This window comes from Lactuca sativa, chromosome 8, assembly GCF_002870075.4.
Source record: "Lactuca sativa cultivar Salinas chromosome 8, Lsat_Salinas_v11, whole genome shotgun sequence".
Lineage (NCBI taxonomy): Eukaryota > Viridiplantae > Streptophyta > Magnoliopsida > Asterales > Asteraceae > Lactuca > Lactuca sativa.
Window position 1 is genome coordinate 3640001 of NC_056630.2, and position 18289 is coordinate 3658289.

General features: G+C 36.3%; 2 protein-coding genes, 1 non-coding gene and 3 pseudogenes across 3 annotated transcripts; 5 read left to right on the plus strand and 1 right to left on the minus strand.

Annotated features, from left to right (window-relative positions):
• The window catches only part of LOC128127631 (DNA-directed RNA polymerase subunit beta'-like), a 2880-nt pseudogene extending 1799 nt beyond the window's left edge, over window positions 1–1081 (plus strand).
• A 4157-nt stretch (window positions 1082–5238) lies between these two features.
• Window positions 5239–5951, plus strand: LOC128128105 (30S ribosomal protein S2, chloroplastic-like). The gene has a single exon (XM_052766925.1). The coding sequence runs from the start codon at window positions 5241–5243 to the stop codon at window positions 5949–5951; it is 711 nt and encodes a 236-aa protein (XP_052622885.1). The 5' UTR covers window positions 5239–5240.
• A 2689-nt stretch (window positions 5952–8640) lies between these two features.
• LOC128127528 (ATP synthase subunit b, chloroplastic-like) lies at window positions 8641–9909 on the plus strand. The gene is made up of 2 exons (XM_052766017.1): window positions 8641–8785; window positions 9485–9909. Exons 1-2 carry the CDS (start codon window positions 8641–8643, stop codon window positions 9907–9909), a joined length of 570 nt encoding a protein of 189 aa, XP_052621977.1.
• A 100-nt stretch (window positions 9910–10009) lies between these two features.
• Window positions 10010–11566, plus strand: LOC128127632 (ATP synthase subunit alpha, chloroplastic-like; annotated as a pseudogene).
• Window positions 11567–11578: 12 nt separating this feature from the next.
• TRNAR-UCU (transfer RNA arginine (anticodon UCU)) lies at window positions 11579–11650 on the minus strand. The gene has a single exon. It is a non-coding gene; the product is annotated as a tRNA-Arg (tRNA).
• A 2452-nt stretch (window positions 11651–14102) lies between these two features.
• LOC122195333 (photosystem II D2 protein-like) lies at window positions 14103–15122 on the plus strand (annotated as a pseudogene).
• Window positions 15123–18289: the final 3167 nt, after the last annotated feature.

Below are 18289 nucleotides of genomic sequence, written 5' to 3' on the forward strand. Positions count from 1 at the left end.
GGATGATCATAATAGAGTTTACAAGTCGCTTTTAGATGTAATTGAAGGCAAAGAAGGAAGAGTTTGCGAGACTCTGCTTGGTAAACGGGTCGATTATTCAGGGCAGTCCGTGATTGTCATGGGCCCTTCACTTTCATTACATCGATGTGGATTGCCTCGCGAAATAGCAATAGAACTTTTCCAAGCATTTGTAATTCGTGACCTAATTAGAAAACATCTTGCTTCGAACATAGGAGTTGCTAAGAGTCAAATTCGGAAAAAAAACCGATTGTATGGGAAATACTTCAGGAAATTCTGGATGACCATCTTGTATTGCTGAATAGAGCGCCTACTCTGCGTAGATTAGGCATACAGACATTCCTCCCCGTTTAAGTGGAAGGGTGCGCTATTTGTTTACATCCATTAGTTTGTAAGGGCTTCAATGCAGATTTTGACGGGGATCAAATGGCTGTTCATGTGCCTTTATCTTTGGAGGCTCAAGCAGAGGCGCGTTTACTTATGTTTTCTCATATGAAACTTTTGTCTCAGACTATTGGGGATCCGATTTCGGCCCCAACTCAAGATATGCTTAGTGGACTCTATGTCTTAACGAGTGGAAATCGTCGGGGTATTTGTGTAAATAGGTATAATCCATGTAATCGTAGAAACTATCAAAATGAAGATAATAACTATAAGTATACAAAAAAAGAACCCTTTTTTTGTAATCCCTATGATGCAGTTGGAGCTTATCGGAAAAAACGAATCAATTTAGGTAGTCCTTTGTGGCTGCGGTGGTGACTAGATCAACGCGTTAATGCTGCAAGAGAAGTTCCCATCGAAATTCACTATGAATCTGTGGGGACCTATTATGAGATTTATGGACACTATCTAATAGTACGAAGTATAAAAAAGAAATTCTTTATATATATATATATATATATATATATATATATATATATATATATATATATATTCGAACCAGTCTTGGTCATATTTCCCTTTATCGAGAAATAGAAGAAGCCATACAGGGGTTTTGGCAGGGCTGTTGTAATTCTATGCTACCAACGGGAATTCGAGTCTCTCCGGGTTAACTAGGACCATAAGTACATAATTTCTACGTGAATCAAGATCTAGAAAAGGAAGTTTTCCAATCACTGACTCAAGCCCATTGTAAAATTCTACTCAGCGTAATATGGAGGTACTGATGGAGAACGGCCCACTCAGGTCTTTCATAATAAAGTGATAGACGGAACTGCCATGAAACGACTTATTAGTCGATTTATTGATCACTATGGAATAGGATATACATTACATATCCTGGACATTATTTCTTGTTACAAAGAAATTTACGCGAAGGACTGTCTTTAACAGAATACATTATTTCTTGTTACAGAGCCCGTAAAGGGGTTGTGGATACCGGTATCCGAACATCAGATGCATGATATCTCACGCGCAGACTTGTTGAAGTAGTTCAACACATTTTTGTACGTCGAACAGATTGTGGCACCGTTCGAGGTATTTCTGTAAGTCCTCGAAATGGAATGATGACGGACATGATTTTTATCCAAACATTAATGGCCGTGTATTAGTAGATGATATATATATATATATATATATATATATATATATATATATATATATATATATATATATATATATATATATATAGGTTCACGATGTATTGCTACTAGAAATCAAGATATTGGGGTTGGACTTGTCAGTAGATTCATAACTTTTAGAGCACAACCAATCTCTATTCGAACCCCCTTTACTTGTAGGAGTACATCTTGGATTTGTCAATTATGTTATGGCCGGAGTCCAGCTCATGACGACCTGGTCGAATTGGGAGAAGCCATAGGTATTATTGCAGGTCAATCTATTGGAGAACCGGGCACTCAATTAACATTATGAACTTTTCATATCGGCGGAGTATTTATAGGGGTACTGCAGAACATGTGCGAGCCCCTTCTAATCGAAAAATAAAATTCAACGAGGATTTGGTTCATCCGACACGTACACTTCATGGATATCCTGCTTTTCTATGTTCTAGAGACTTGTATGTAACTATTGAGAGTGATGATATTATACACAATGTGTGTATTTCGCCCAAAAGTTTTCTTTTAGTTCAAAACGATCAATATGTAGAATCAAAACAAGTGATTGCTGAGATTCGTGCGAGAACCTCCACTTTGAATTTGAAAGAGAAGGTTCGAAAACATATTTACTCTGACTCAAAAGGCGAAATGCACTGGAATACTGATGTGTACCATGCACCTGAATTTACATATGGTAATATTCATCTCTTACCAAAAACAAGTCATTTATGGATATTATTAGGGGAGCCCTGGAGATACAGTCTAGGCCCTTGTTCGATCCACAAGGGTCTAGATCAAATGAACGCTTATTCTCTTTCTGTCAAGCCAAGATATATTGCTAACCCCTCAGTAACTAATAATCAAGTGAGACACAAATTTTTTAGTTCGTATTTTTCTGGTAAAAATCAAAAAGGAGATAGGATTCTTGATTATTCAGAACTGAATCGAATGACATGTACGGATCATTCTAATCTCAGATATCCGGCCATTCTCGACGGTAATTCTGATTTATTGGCAAAGAGGCGAAGAAATAGATTTCATCATCCCACTCGAATCGATTCAAGAAGGCGAGAACCAACTAATACCTTCTTCAGGTATCTCAATGGAAATACCCAGAAATGGTATTCTCCGTAGAAATAGTATTCTTGCTTATTTCGATGATCCTCGATATATAAGAAAGAGTACGGGACTTAGTAAATATGAGACTCGAGAACTAAATTCAATCGTCAACGAAGAGAATTTGATTGAGTATCGAGGAGTCAAGGTATTTTGGCCAGAATACCAAAAGGAAGTAAATCCATTTTTTTTATTCCCGTGGAAGTCCACATTTTGTCCGAATCTTCTTCCATAATGGTATGGCACAATATTATTATTGGGGCAGATACACAAATCACTTTCAATAGAAGAAGTCGGGTAGGCGGATTGGTCCGAGTGAAGAAAAAAGCAGAAAAAATGAAACTGGTAATCTTTTCTGGAGATATCCATTTTCTTGGAAAGACAAATAAGGCATTCCGATTGATATCGCCAGGAGGGGGAAAACCAAATTCCAAAGAATACAAAAAATTGAAAAATTGGCTCTATATCCAATGAATGAACTTTCCAGGTATGAAAAAAAGTATTTTGTTTTGGTTCAACCTGTAGTCCCATATAAAAAATGGATGGTATAAATTTAGGAAGACTTTTCCCGCCAGATCTCTTGCAGGAAAGTGATAATCTACAACTTCGAATTGTCAATTATATCCTTTATTACGACCCAATTCTTGAAATTTGGGACACAAGTATTCAATTAGTTCAGACTTCTTTAGTGTTGAATTGGGACCAAGACAAAAAAATCGAAAAGGCCTGTGCTTCCTTTATTGAAATAAGGACAAATGGTTTGCTTAGATATTTTCTAAGAATCGACTTAGCTAAGTCACCTATTTCTTATACCGGAAAAAGGAACGATCTGTTGGGTTCATGATTGATCTCTGAGAATGGATCAGATCGCGCTAATGTCAATCCATTTTCTTCCATTTATTCCTATTCCAAGTCAAGGATTAAAGAATCCCTTAATCCAAATCAAGGAACTATCCATACGTTGTTGAATCGAAATAAGGAATCTCAATCTTTTATAATTTTGTCATCATCCAATTGTTTTCGAATAGGCCCATTCAACGATGTAAAATCTCCCAATGCGATAAAAGAATCAATCAAAAAGAAACCCCTAATTCCAATTAGGAATTCGTTGGGCCCATTAGGAACAAGTTTTCCAACTTATAATTTTGATTTATTTTCCCATTTAATAACCCATAATCAGATCTTGGTAACTAACTATTTGCAACTTGACAATTTCAAACAAAATTTTCAAATACTTAAATATTATTTACTGGATGAAAATGGTCAAATTTATAATCCCTATTCATGCAGTAACATCATTTTGAATCCATTCCATTTGAATTGGTATTTTCTCCATTACAATTATTGTGAAGAGACATCTCCAATCGTTAGTCTTGGGCAGTTTCTTTGTGAAATTGTATGTATAGCAAAAAAAAGGACCGCATTTAAAATCGGGTCAAGTTCTAATTGTTCAAGTTGACTATGTGGTAATACGATCAGCTAAGCTTTATTTGGCTACTCCAGGAGCAACTGTTCGTGGACATTATGGGGAAATCCTTTACGAAGGCGATACATTAGTTACATTTATATATGAAAAATCAAGATTTGGTGATATAACGCAAGGTCTTCCAAAAGTGGAACAGGGGTTAGAAGTGCGTTCGATTGATTCAATATCGATGAATCTCGAAAAGAGGATTGAGGGTTGGAACAAATCTATAACAAGAATTCTTAGAATTCCTTGGGCATTCTTGTTTGGTGCTGAACTAACTATAGTGCAAAGTCGTATCTCTTTGGTTAATAAGGTCCAAAAGGTTTATCGCTCCCAGGGGGTGCAGATACATAATAGGCACATAGAAATTATTGTATGTTAAATAACATCAAAAGTTTTGGTTTCAGAAGATGAAATGTCTAATGTTTTTTCTCCCGGAGAACTAATTGGATTGTTGCGAGCAGAACGAATGGGATGCGCTTTGGAAGAAGCGATCTGTTACCAAGCCGTCTTATTGGGAATAACAAGAGCATCTATGAATACTCAAAGTTTCATGTCCGAAGCTAGTTTTCAAGAAACTGCTAGAGTTTTAGCAAAAGCAGCTCTCCTGGGCCGTATCGATTGGTTGAAAGGCCTGAAAGAAAACGTTGTTCTAGGGGGGTGGGTGATACCTGCTGGTAGCGGCTTCAAAACACCTTCAAGCGAACCTAACAACATTGCCTTTGAACTCCAAAAAAAGAATCTATTTGAGGGGGAAATGAAAGATATTTTGTTCTACCATAGAAAATTATTTGATTCTTGCCTTTCAAATAATTTCCATGATACACAAGAAAAATCATTTTTTTAGGATTTAATGATCTCCAAGAGCAGATTCACTCCTTTCTTTTATCTTTTATAAAGGATCTGTTGGTCCAGTCATTTGATTTGGTAATAGTAATAAAAAAATAACAAATAGAAACGAATAATGGCTTGGGCTGTGTATCTACGCCAATCTATGGTATAAAAGAAGGTTTCATCAGAAAAATTATTTATTTCAGGGTACCTTTTTTTTTTTTCAAAAGGGGGAGGCAGTATGGGGAGAAATGACAAGAAGATATTGGAACATTAATTTAGAAGAGATGATGGAAGCAGGAGTTCATTTTGGCCATGGTACTAGGAAATGGAATCCTAAAATGGCACCTTATATCTCTGCAAAACGTAAAGGTATTCATATTACAAATCTTACTAGAACTGCTCGTTTTTTATCAGAAGCTTGTGATTTGGTTTTTGATGCAGCAAACAGAGGAAAACAATTCTTAATTGTTGGCACTAAAAATAAAGAAACTGATTCAGTAGCATGGGCTGCAATAAGGGCTCGTTGTCATTATGTTAATAACAAATGGCTCGGTGGTATGTTCATGAATTGGTCCACTACAAAAACAAGACTTCATAAGTTTAGAGACTTGAGAACCGAACAAAAAACAGGGGGGCTCGACTGTCTTCCGAAAAGAGATGCGGCTATGTTGAAAAGACAATTATCTCATTTGCAAACATATCTGGGTGGGATTAAATATATGATAGGGTTACTCGATATCGTAATCATCGTTGATCAGCACGAAGAATATACGGCTCTTCAAGAATGTATCACGTTGGGAATTCCAACAATTTGTTTAATCGATACAACTTGTGACCCCGATCTCACAGATATTTCGATTCCAGCCAATGATGACGCTATATCTTCAATCCGATTAATTCTTAACAAATTAGTATTTGCAATTTGTGAAGGCCGTTCTGGCTATATAATAAATCCGTGATTAATAATAAGATAAATAACTTATTTCATTTCGGAACCTTCATAGATTTATCGAATCGGTTACTATTTATGAATCTCAAAAATAGAGATAAAAATAACAAGGGATATAATTTGATTAGTTGGTATTCAAAATATATGATTCAAGTAGTCAAGTCGAGAAAGAGATGGTTGAATCAAAATAATTTTGTTTAAAATTCTATTTTTGTCAGAAGGCAATATGAATGTTCTATCATGTTCCATCAACACACTAAATGGGTTATACGATATATCTGGTGTGGAAGTAGGCCAACATTTTTATTGGAAAATCGGGGGTTTCCAAGTCCACGGCCAAGTACTTATTACTTCTTGGGTTGTAATTGCTATCTTATTAGCTTCAGTCACTCTAGCCGTTCGGAACCCACAAACCATTCCGACCAGCGGTCAGAATTTCTTCGAATATGTCCTTGAATTTATTTGAGATGTGAGTAAAACTCAAATTGGAGAAGAATATGGTCCTTGGGTTCCTTTTAGTGGAACTATGTTTCTATTTATTTTTGTTTCTAATTGGTCAGACGCCCTTTTACCTTGGAAAATCATACAATTACCTCACGGGGAGTTAGCCGCCCCCACGAATGATATAAATACTATTGTTGCTTTGGCTTTACTCACATCAGTGGCATATTTCTATGCGGGTCTTAGCAAAAAAGGATTAGGTTATTTCGGTAAATATATTCAACCAACTCCAATTCTTTTACCTATTAATATCTTAGAAGATTTCACAAAGCCCCTATCACTTAGTTTTCGACTTTTCGGAAATATATTAGCCGATGAATTAGTAGTTGTTGTTCTTGTTTCTTTAGTACCTTCAGTGGTTCCAATCTCTGTCATGTTCCTTGGATTATTTACAAGTGGTATTCAAGTTCTTATTTTTGCAACTTTAGCTGTGGCTTATATAGGTGAATCCATGGAGGGCCACCATTGACTAGTTTTCTAAATAGTCTTTTTTTAGTTTAACCTAAGGCAATGTTGTGTGGCTAAAAAAAATTGACTTAGGGAATGAAAATACCCAACTACACTATATATGATCTAGAGTAATAGAAAAAAAGATTACAATATTGATATTAGAGTAGAGAATAAAAAAAAGGAAAGAGATCTCAAAGATCTTTTTCCTAAAATTCCTGTTTGGTGCATTTATATCATAATCATACTTTCCCCTCAATGAATATTGAGTTTAGATTGGTCATCGAATCCGAATATGAACTATTTGGAGTCGTAATTTGATGAAGAAGTCTTGTACGATGTGTGATTAAATAAAAAAAGGATGTTCTAGGGAATGATTCCCCCTTTTTAGTTGATTTTATTCAACGATTGACCAAACGAAAATATTAATAAATAATAAATTGTACGAACGTATATCAATCAAATCAATTTCTATGCAATGATTCGGCCCAATCAATTTATCCATTTATTATCTTATCAATTTAGGTTGCGTGATACTGATAAAAAAGGGAAAGGATAATTTCTAAAAAAGGGGATTTATAAAGGATAATTTCGAACTAGGTATATGGAATTGAATGGCTATAAGTTAACTTTTGTCAAGGGTTAGACGCATCCTTATCAAATCAGCTTGAATTAAAGATTAGGGAAGAGTTGGTTTACATTGTGGAAGAAAGACATGTATATGTGATATTAGATATTGACTAGTTATATATGAGCTAAAGATATATCTAATTTCCCCTACTAATCGAATGTGAATGTAGATGGGGATTCTATATATATAAGTCCTTCTGTCTCATCTGTGACTGTGAGTTCAATGAATAAACGGATGAAGTCAATAAAAAAATCAAAGAATTCAAAAAGCGTTTCGGGACAAAGAAACGGAAAAACTAAAGTTGTATGGATTCACAAAGACTTTCTCGAGAGAAACTAAAAAAGAGATATCAAAGTCGTTTTGATGATTCAAGAATGTTATTACTTAAATTCAAAGTTCGTAGTTACTTCGACTGTATGAATCGTAGCAATGGAATCATTAAGTCATAGTTCATTGGTTGAATGTATCATTAACCATTTTTTTTGGTACGAGGAACTTATCATGAATCCACTGATTTCTGCCACTTCCGTTATTGCTGTTGGATTGGCTGTAGGGCTTGCTTCTATTAGACCTGGAGTTGGTCAAGGTACTGCTGTGGATCAAGCTGAAGAAGGTATCGCGAGACAGCTCGAGGCGGAGGAAAAAATACGAGGTACTTTATTACTTAATTTAGCTTTTATGGAAGCTTTAACCATTTATGGCTTGGTTGTAGCATTAGCACTTTTATTTGCGAATCCTTTTGTTTAATATTCGAAATATGAAAAATCAAATTTTTTCATATTTTATTGCCTTGGACTTGTGCTTTGCTTTTTCGAATTAAATAAAGATTTCATTCCTAGAATTACTTATTCGTTGAGAAAATAACCCACGAGAAGGGCTGATTTGCGGATGAGGAATTAGCATACCAACTTGCTTTCATCCTTCCCGTTCGTGTTCATAGGACTTTTTTAGTTTTTAAGAGGGGTTGCAACCAAGGAGGTAATTCATTATTTCTAAATCGAATAAAAAATCTATTCTATTTAGAAAGTAGGAAACTAGCAATATCAATATATATAAGAGGGCAAAGTAATACAAAAAGAACTCTGTTCGATTTTTTAATCTATCTATACAAGGAGATCATATGAAAAATGTAACCGATTCTTTCGTTTCTTTGGGCCACTGGCCATTCGCCGGGAGTTTCGGGTTTAATACCGATATTTTAGCAACAAATCTAATAAATCTAAGTGTCGTGCTTGGGGTCTTGATCTTTTTTGGAAAGGGGGTGTGTGCGAGTTGTTTATTTCAAGAATTGGCTAGATCCAACCAGATGTACTTTTTCTGTTATAACTAGGAAAGTTATACCTAATAAAGAAGGGTGCATGATCTCGCGAATTACTTCTGAATAAATTCAGAAATCATATGTAAGAACTATAGCAGTTCGTAATTTATTGGAAAATCCACTTTGATTCTCTATCAACCAATAATGTGGGACCGTTCACATGGTTATAGCTAAACTGTTTGAAGTCCAGACGTAGCATGGTACTCTTTCGACCACTATGTTAATGTTAATATAGAGATGGTTTCAAAATAAAGATTTTATCAATATAGAACACTCATATCGATAAAATGATTTGAAATACTTAATTGGGGATTTTATCCCCTTTTTTAGCCAATGCTAAATCGATGACCTAGGTATTGTGTATAAAGTAAGAAAAACTTCTTGGATTAAAAAAAGTAAACAACTTTGCTGACAATTACATATTTTTTGTTTGGTCAGAAGAGTCCTCCGAATATTTTGGTCTTGGATTAGTGATTCCTTTTGATATTTTGATTTCATTTTGGAATATGAAAAGAGAATAGAGGATAAGCTCATTACATTAACAATAAAGATATGAGAATTTACATTGAGCGTGAGAGCCAAATGAATCGAAAGATTCATGTTTGGTTTAGGAAGGGATCATGGAATTTTTGAAATGAATGGAAAGATAATCTACTTTCATTAAGTGATTTATCAGATAATCGAAAACAGAGAATCTTGAATACTATTAGAAATTCAGAAGAATTGTGCGAGGGGGCCATCAAACAGCTGGAAAAAGCCCGGGCTCACTTACGGAAAGTAGAAATAAAAGCAGATCAGTTTAGCATGAATGGATACTCTGAGATAGAGCGAGAAAAATTGAATTTGATTGATTCAACTTATAAGACTTTGGAACAACTAGAAAATTACAAAAATGAAACTATAAATTTTGAACAACAAAAAGCGAGTAATCAAGTCCGACAACGGGTTTTCCAACAAGCCTTACAAGGAGCACTAGGAACTCTAAATAGTTGTTTAAACAACGGGTTACATTTGCGTACTATCAGTGCCAATATTGGCATATTGGGGGTGATGAAAGAAATAACGGATTAGTCCTTCTACTTTAGGCATTATTTTTGATTTATTTTTTTTTCCAAAAAAGAATTAAGAAATACTCATGGTAACCATTTAAGCTGACAAAATTAGTAATATTATTCGTGAACGTATTGAGAAATATAATAGAGAAGTAAAGATTGTAAATACCGGTACCGTACTTCAAGTAGGTGATGGCATTGCTCGTATTCATGGTCTTGATGAAGTAATGGCGGGTGAATTAGTATAATTTGAAGAGGGTACAATAGACATTGCTCTTAATTTGGAATCAACTAATGTTGGTGTTGTATTAATGGGTGATGGTTTGCTGATACAAGAAGGGAGTTCTGTAAAAGCAACAGGAAGAATTGCTCAGATACTAGTAAGTGAGGCCTATTTGGGTCGTGTTATAAACGCGCTGGCTAAACCTATTGATGGTAGAGGTGAAATTTCATCTTCTGAATATAGGTTAATTGAATCACCCGCTCCAGGGATTATTTCTCGACGTTCTGTATATGAGCCTCTTCAAACAGGGCTTATTGCTATTGATTCAATGATTCCGATAGGACATGGTCAGCACGGATTAATTATTGGGGACAGGCAGACCGGTAAAATAGTAGTAGCAACAGATACAATTCTAAATCAACAAGGCAAAAATGTAATATGCGTTTATGTAGCTATTGGTCAAAAATCATCTTCTGTGGCTCAAGTAGTGACTAATTTCCAGGAAAGGGGCGTGATGGAATATACCATTGTGGTAGGCGAAACGGCGGATTCCCCTACTACATTACAGTACCTCGCTCCTTATATAGGAGCAGCTCTGGCTGAATATTTTATGTACCGTGAACGATACACTTCAATCATTTATGATGATCCCTCTAAACAAGCCCAAGCTTATCGCCAAATGTCTCTTCTATTACGAAGAGCGCCTAGGTGCGAAGCTTATCCAGGGGATGTTTTTTATTTCCATTCACGCCTTTTGGAAAGAGCTGCTAAATTAAGTTCTCTTTTAGGTGTTTCGGCTTATATTCCTATTAATGTCATTTCGATTACTGATGGGAAAATATTCTTATCTGCTGATCTACTCAATGCTGGAATCTGACCCGCTATTAATGTGGGGATCTCTGTTTCCAGAGTGGGGTCTGCAGCTCAAATTAAAGCTATGAAACAAGTAGCCGGTAAATTAAAATTGGAACTGGTACAATTCGTAGAATTAGAAGCTTTTGCACAATTTGCTTCTAATATTGATAAAGCTACTCAAAATCAATTGGCAAGAGGTCAACGCTTATGTGAATTGCTTAAACAATCCCAATCCGCCCCTCTCGGGGTAGAAGAACAGGTACTGACTATTTATACCAGAACAAATGGTTATCTTGATTCATTAGAAATTGGATAGGTAAGGAAATTTCTTGTTGAGTTACGTACTTACTTAAAAACCAATACACCGCAGTTTCAAGAAATAATATCTTCTACCAAGACATTCACCGAGGAAGCAGAAGCCATTTTGAAAGAAGCTATTAAGGAACAGAGGGAACGTTTTATACTTTAGGAACAAGTAGCCTAAACAAATTGATCACCCTTTTCAATAATTTTTTAAATAAAATAAAAAGGGTACTCAAGCGTTTCGGAGTCAAATCATTCAAAATTTATTTTTTGATATCTAAATCTAAAAAAATATCTGGAAAAATATTGCGTCCAATAGGATTTGAACCTATACCAAAGGTTTAGAAGACCTCTATCCTATCCATTAGACAATGGACGCTTTTCATTGCGATTTTTTAGTAGTTTTACTTTCTGATCTTTTATTTGAAAAAATACGAATCTAATATAGTAGGATTTTTGTAAGAAAATTGTTTGAATTGTATATTCAATGATGAATGATGTATTAATTAGAGTCTATTAGAGTATTTAATAATATATAAATATAGTAAGATAATAGAATAAATCTATAAGTAGAGGCTATAGAGCGGGTAGCGGGAATCAAACCCGCATCGTTAGCTTGGAAGGCTAGGAGTTATAGTCGACGTCGATTCATCATTTTTAATGTCTCTAATTCAAAACCGAACATGAAACTTTGGTTTCATTCGACTCCTTTATGGAAAATGGATAAATTTCTAGATTTCAGATGTGAACCAACTTACAAAAAAAAATGGTACCCATAACATCTATGTCAGCTTTTTGTTTGAATATATTCAATTCAAAACGACTCGCTTTATAGATGATCCCTCTAGAAGAAGGCAATTCTAACAATCTTTCTAGTTACTTCGTTCTTTATTTCTATTTGAGAGGGTCCTAAGGAAAAGGATTTTATTTCCACCGAGCTAAAATAATATGTTGATGTCTCTAGTAAACTAAAGATATTCTTTAATAGCTATTTTGCTTCAATTTATTCGCTACAAATGCAAACAAAAATTGAAGATTTAGTTACGATTAAAAATTAGAAATCTACTTGTCTATCTTCATCCATTGATTCTTTATTCATACTCATTCAATTGGAAGTATTGATCCAATTTTAAAATTTTGTTTCGCAATTTTATAATCCAAGTTTTCATTTTTTAATTGACCTCTGGATAAAAACCCGAAAATTTATATTTTTCCTTGAATGTGTCATTGAAAGGTAAAGGATTGAATCCTTTTAATGAAATAAAGTTTTTGATCGGAATATGAATCAAACCAAAAGACCCTTTAACTATTAAGGGGGTTAATAGAACGAATCACACTTTTACCACTAAACTATACCCGCTACAGTGCAAATTATTATATATAAATGGACCTTTTGTCGAGGCACTTCTGTCTATGTGTAGATGGACTTCTTATACTTATATAAGAACTAGGTATATATCTTGCTATATAGATATATTTTACCTAGATAGTAAAGTGACCCGTTTAGGAATTCCATGAACCAAGCCCTTTTCTTTTAACTCAGTGGTAGAGTAATGACATGGTAAGGCGTAAGCCCTCGGTTCAAATCCGATAAGGGGCTTTGTATTTTTTTCTGTCATAGTATTCATATTTGAAAGAAGAATAGCGATATTATTAATAGTAATAAAAAAATAGTAATAAAAAAGTAACCAACTGTATACTATTATCGTCTAATGAGTTATAGTATATTAGTTGTTAGAGTATATTAGTTATAGTTATCACGAATAATGATAAGTCATCTGTTGAATCATCAAATCTTCCTATTTTCAATTAGGCCAATGAAATCCATTGTAAAGATTATAGATCAATCAAAGAAAAATAAGTGGACCTGAGCCATTGAATCATTACTATATCCGCTATTCTGATATTCAAATTCAATAGAGATGAAATTGGAACAAGTTGAGCTTTTATTTATTTTCATTTCTTTGGACTCCGCAAGAATTTGTCGATATTTCCAATTCAATCGTCTTGTTCCTAGATGTTCTATAGGAATAAATTGTCTTTTGGTTCCTTCATGGAGAACCTTTTATTCTAAGTCAAAAGATAAGAAAAATTTTCACTATCTTTCTTTGATTACAGGATCAAGATTAATTTATATCTATATAATATTTATATATTTAGATTTACAGCTATGAGATCGCGGCTTGATAAAAATTTCCATTTCGTTGCATCGAAGATTTTTGTTCTGACAATCGTATGAAGAATGGATGCGAGAAGAAGACTCTCATTCCCAGTTTCCTATTTATTTTATTGAATATTGTTATTGTATTGAGTATTGAAGTGAAGTAAAAAAATTGGAAACTCTCTCTTTTCTAACAGAGAAAAAGAAATAGAAAAAGATTAGTAATTTACTATACATAACATAAAAATTAGAAGAATTTAGAAAGAGAGTTCTTTTTCTTAATCTCATAAACAAGATCTAAGAATCCATTTAGTTGATGGAAGAAGAGGGAGGGGGGGGGGGGGCAGGGCTGAGGATCAACCGGTAGTGGGCAAGGGGGTTGCTTTTTCCTTGAACAGTTCTTTCAAAAAATGAATCTATCTGATTGATGAGTCATAAGAAGACAATTCATGATTCAGATGCTTAATAATAAGAAGGAATAATCAAATTGAATTCACCGATGTACCTGGGTGGTCAATTTATGGGCCAATAAAGGATTTTTATCTTCGAAACCCATTGGAAGGGGTAGTGCACGAGAAAAAATCATGCAGAAATGATCGACTCTTTGGACGCCCCGAAAATACTATGAGGTGTTCGGAAATGGTCGAAGTAGTTGAATAGGACGATTACAATGACTATAGCCCTTGGTAAAGTTACCAAAGACGAAAATGATTTGTTTGATATTATGGATGACTGGTTACAGAGGGACCGTTTTGTTTTTGTAGGCTGGTCCGGCCTATTGCTCTTTCCTTGTGTCTATTTCGCTGTAGGGGGTTGGTTCACAGGTACAACCTTTGTAACTTCATGGTATACCCATGGATTGGCCAGTTCCTATTTGGAAGGCTGCAATTTCTTAAATGCCGCAGTTTCTACTCCTGCGAATAGTTTAGCACATTCTTTGTTATTACTATGGGATCTTGAAGCACAAGGAGATTTTACTCGTTGGTGTCAATTAGGCGGTTTGTGGACTTTTGTTGCTCTCCATGGCGCTTTCGGACTAATAGGTTTCATGTTGCGTTAATTCGAACTTGCGCGATCTGTTCAATTGCGACCTTATAATGCAATTGTATTCTCTGGTCCAATTGCTGTTTTTGTTTCTGTATTCCTGATTTATCCACTAGGTCAGTCTGGTTGGTTCTTTGCGCCTAATTTTGGTGTAGCAGCTATATTTCGATTTATCCTCTTTTTTCAAGGATTTCATAACTGGACATTGAACCCATTTCATATGATGGGAGTTGCAGGTGTATTGGGCGCTGCTTTGCTATGCGCTATTCATGGTGCTACCGTAGAAAATACTTTATTTGAAGATGGTGATGGGGAAAATACATTCCATGCTTTTAACCCAACTCAAGCTGAAGAAACTTATTCAATGGTCACTGCTAATCGTTTTTGGTCCCAAATCTTTGGGGTTGCTTTTTCCAATAAACGTTGGTTACATTTCTTTATGTTATTTGTACCAGTAACTGGTTTATGGATGAGTGCTCTTGGAGTAGTCGGTCTGGCCTTGAACCTACGTGCCTATGACTTCGTTTCTCAGGAAATTCGCGCGGCGGAAGATCTTGAATTTGAAACTTTCTACACCAAAAATATTCTCTTAAATGAAGGTATTCGTGCTTGGATGGTGGCTCAAGATCAGCCTCATGATTATTAAAAAACACACTATATTTTTCCGAATGTTCCGTTTAAGCACCAATTTTTAATAAGTTCTGAAAAACCACCAGTTTTTGGTAAAATGCTTCAGTGCGACCACTGCGACCACTGTTACATGTTATGTGTTTTGTTAATTACGAAAAAAACACTATATTTTTCAAAAGTTCAGTTTAACCACCAATTTATAGGTGGTTTTTTAGCACAAATGAAAATTGGTGGTTTTATTTAGCATGAATGCAAGTTATAGTGTTCACGGTAAAACTTTTATCCAAAAATGGATGGTTTTTTTAGCACAATTTAGTGGTTAAACCAAGAAAAATCACAAAATATAGTGTTTTGTCGTAATTAGCCCTTCATTTTAAACCACTTCTACTCACCACTCTATAACACCTTTAAATTACAACCCGAAAATTTCATTTTAAGTTAAATAATCATCAAACAAACAATTTCATTTTTCCCAAAACCATAACAACATAAAATAATTTAGTTGTGTAATCCATGATACATACAAAATCATCATCAGAGTCATAATCCCAAAATCACTAGTGCGGAAAATCCATGGTGTGATGCGATACGATCAAGCCGACCCTTTCCCCTTCGAGCTAGAAGTACTTGAAACAAAAACTGAAAGCCGTAAACACAAAGCTTAGTGAGTTCCCCCATCATACCACATACCATACAATACCATACTGCCTAGTATATCAGGGTGCTGGCCTACCCCTTCGGTCTCTTTCAACCAGTAACCGCCTAATATATCAGGGTGCTGGCCTACCCCTTTGGTTTCTTTCAATCGGTACCTGCCTAGTATATCACGGTGCTGACCTACCCCTTCTGTCTCTTTCAACCGGTTATGGGGACTATTTCACCCCCACCCCTACCACATAATAGCATACATAATCATACTGCCAGGCATATTTGGGTGCCTGACCTATCCCTTTGGTCGTATTGGCCGGATACAAGGTCTATTTCACTCCTCTACCACTATCACATAATACCATAGCATATTAGCACATAAATCATAACAGATAGTGGCATACTAGATAATTATCATAAAGACAATTATCTAACTACAAACTCCTACTAGTGGGTCGGCTTTGGTGCCTTAGACCCACTGCTACCGAGAAGGTAACTCACCTCGGAAAAATGAATGCAGAATCTCACGGTAAGAAATCTCTAACAGCTGCTCCGAGGACTCCCCGAGCTATCATTACCACAATAACACTTAGTCAAAAACTAATAATCCTTCTTAGGGTAAAATAACCATTTTACCCCTGATCTAAATTGGCCAATGCCTAAGGCCCAACACCATAACATGAAATGCCCAAATCTAGATAGCCTTCCCAAGCCCACTAGTGGCCCACCAATGGCCCAATTTTATAAATTGGGCCCAACTCCTGAAATAGGCCTTATCTTAAGCCCAACATACTCTTAGCCCAAAATAAATATTTTCTGATGGCCCATTATGGCCCAAAAGGCCTAATACCATAAATCTCAATTCTAGTCCCAAAGGCCTTACTTCACAGTGGGCCATGAGGCCCAACAATCCAAGCCCAAACTTTTAAGGCCCAAAACTCATATTCTTCACTCTGTATGCGTATGCGTGGTGTACCTAGCACGTACGCCCAACATACCCTGGCCTTGACCAGAAGCGGGAAGTTGATTTAGTACGCATAGCGTACCAGGGTGTACGCCCAACGTACTGGCCAAATTCCTTAGGACTCCTTTTGTGACTTAATCTGTTATGTCCTAACGTCCAAAACATAGATCTAGGTCCTTTAAGACGTCCTAATCCATAAAGTTACAAAGTTTATGTCTTTGCATGCATAGATGGGGTTAAAACATGATTTAAGTCCTTAAACAAACTTTGTGACCATCAAATACTTGCATGGTTGTGGCTTAACCATCAAGGTCTGATTTTTATGACTCTAAATGCTCCCAAGAGCCCAATAGGGCAACTCTTATGGTCTGGAACTACCAAGACACAAGAAAACTTAACAATGGAGTAAAAATAACTCATAAACACCCCAAAACTACAACTAAACATGCAATGGTCAAGTTTGAAGCTTGATACCTCAAATGAGTCATAAATGGTGCTAATCCCCTGGATCTACAAGCTCTCTTCAATTCCTTGCTCCTTCTCCAAACTTATTTCTCTTCAAAACCACCAAAAATCACCCAAAAGTGCACCAAAGTAGCTCACAAAGCATGCAAGAGGTCTAGGGTTCGATTTCTACTCTTTAGGGGTAGTGGAGGCTGAGGGAATGAGGTTTGGGACGGAGTTAATGTCTTTATATATGGTGCAACCCCTATATTTTAGGGTTTACAACTGGACAAGTTACGCCAGGGTATGCCTGGGCATGCCCATCGTACACAAGGCTTCCCCTCGCTTCGCGCCTCGCTCGTGTACGTCGCGCGTACACTATATACGCCCAACATATGATCATTCTCACAATATTTCCATATTTAAACACTTAAATAATTCAAGGCAAATACCTGGTGACTCGGATGTTACAAATCTCCCCCACTTGAATTAGACTTCGTCCTCGAAGTCTGCTGCTGCTGCCGGAAATAACTCGGGGTAATGCTCCCTCATCTCGTCCTCCGGCTCCCGCGTCCATTCCGAGCCCTTGTGGTGGTGCCACTGCACCTTCACAAACTCTACCCTTTTGTTCCTCAGATCCTCCATCTTCCTGTCGAGGATGGCTAATAGTCTCTCGATGTAGTTCATGCTATCATCCACCTGAATGTCCTCCAAAGGAACGATTGCGAAATCATCGCTATGTGCTTCCGCAACTGCGAGACATGGAAAGTAATGTAGATCAGACTAAGCTTGGTTGGCAGATCCAATCGATACGCAACCCGGGCCAAAACCCTGAACGACCTAATGTACTTGGGGCCCAGCTTGCCCCATTTCCTGAACCGGATGACACCTTTCCAAGGTGAGACCTTCAGGAGGACCATATCCCCTACCTGAAACTCTAGGTCCAATCGGCGCTTGTCGGTATAGCTTTTCTGCCGACTCTGAGCAGTTTGGAGCATGCTGTATCATCTCAGTAGTCTTGAATACCACCTCGTTACTCCCCATGACTCTCTGTCTAACCTCACCCCAACATATCGGGGTGCGGCACCTCCTCCTATAAAGCATCTCAAAGTGAGGCCGATCGATAC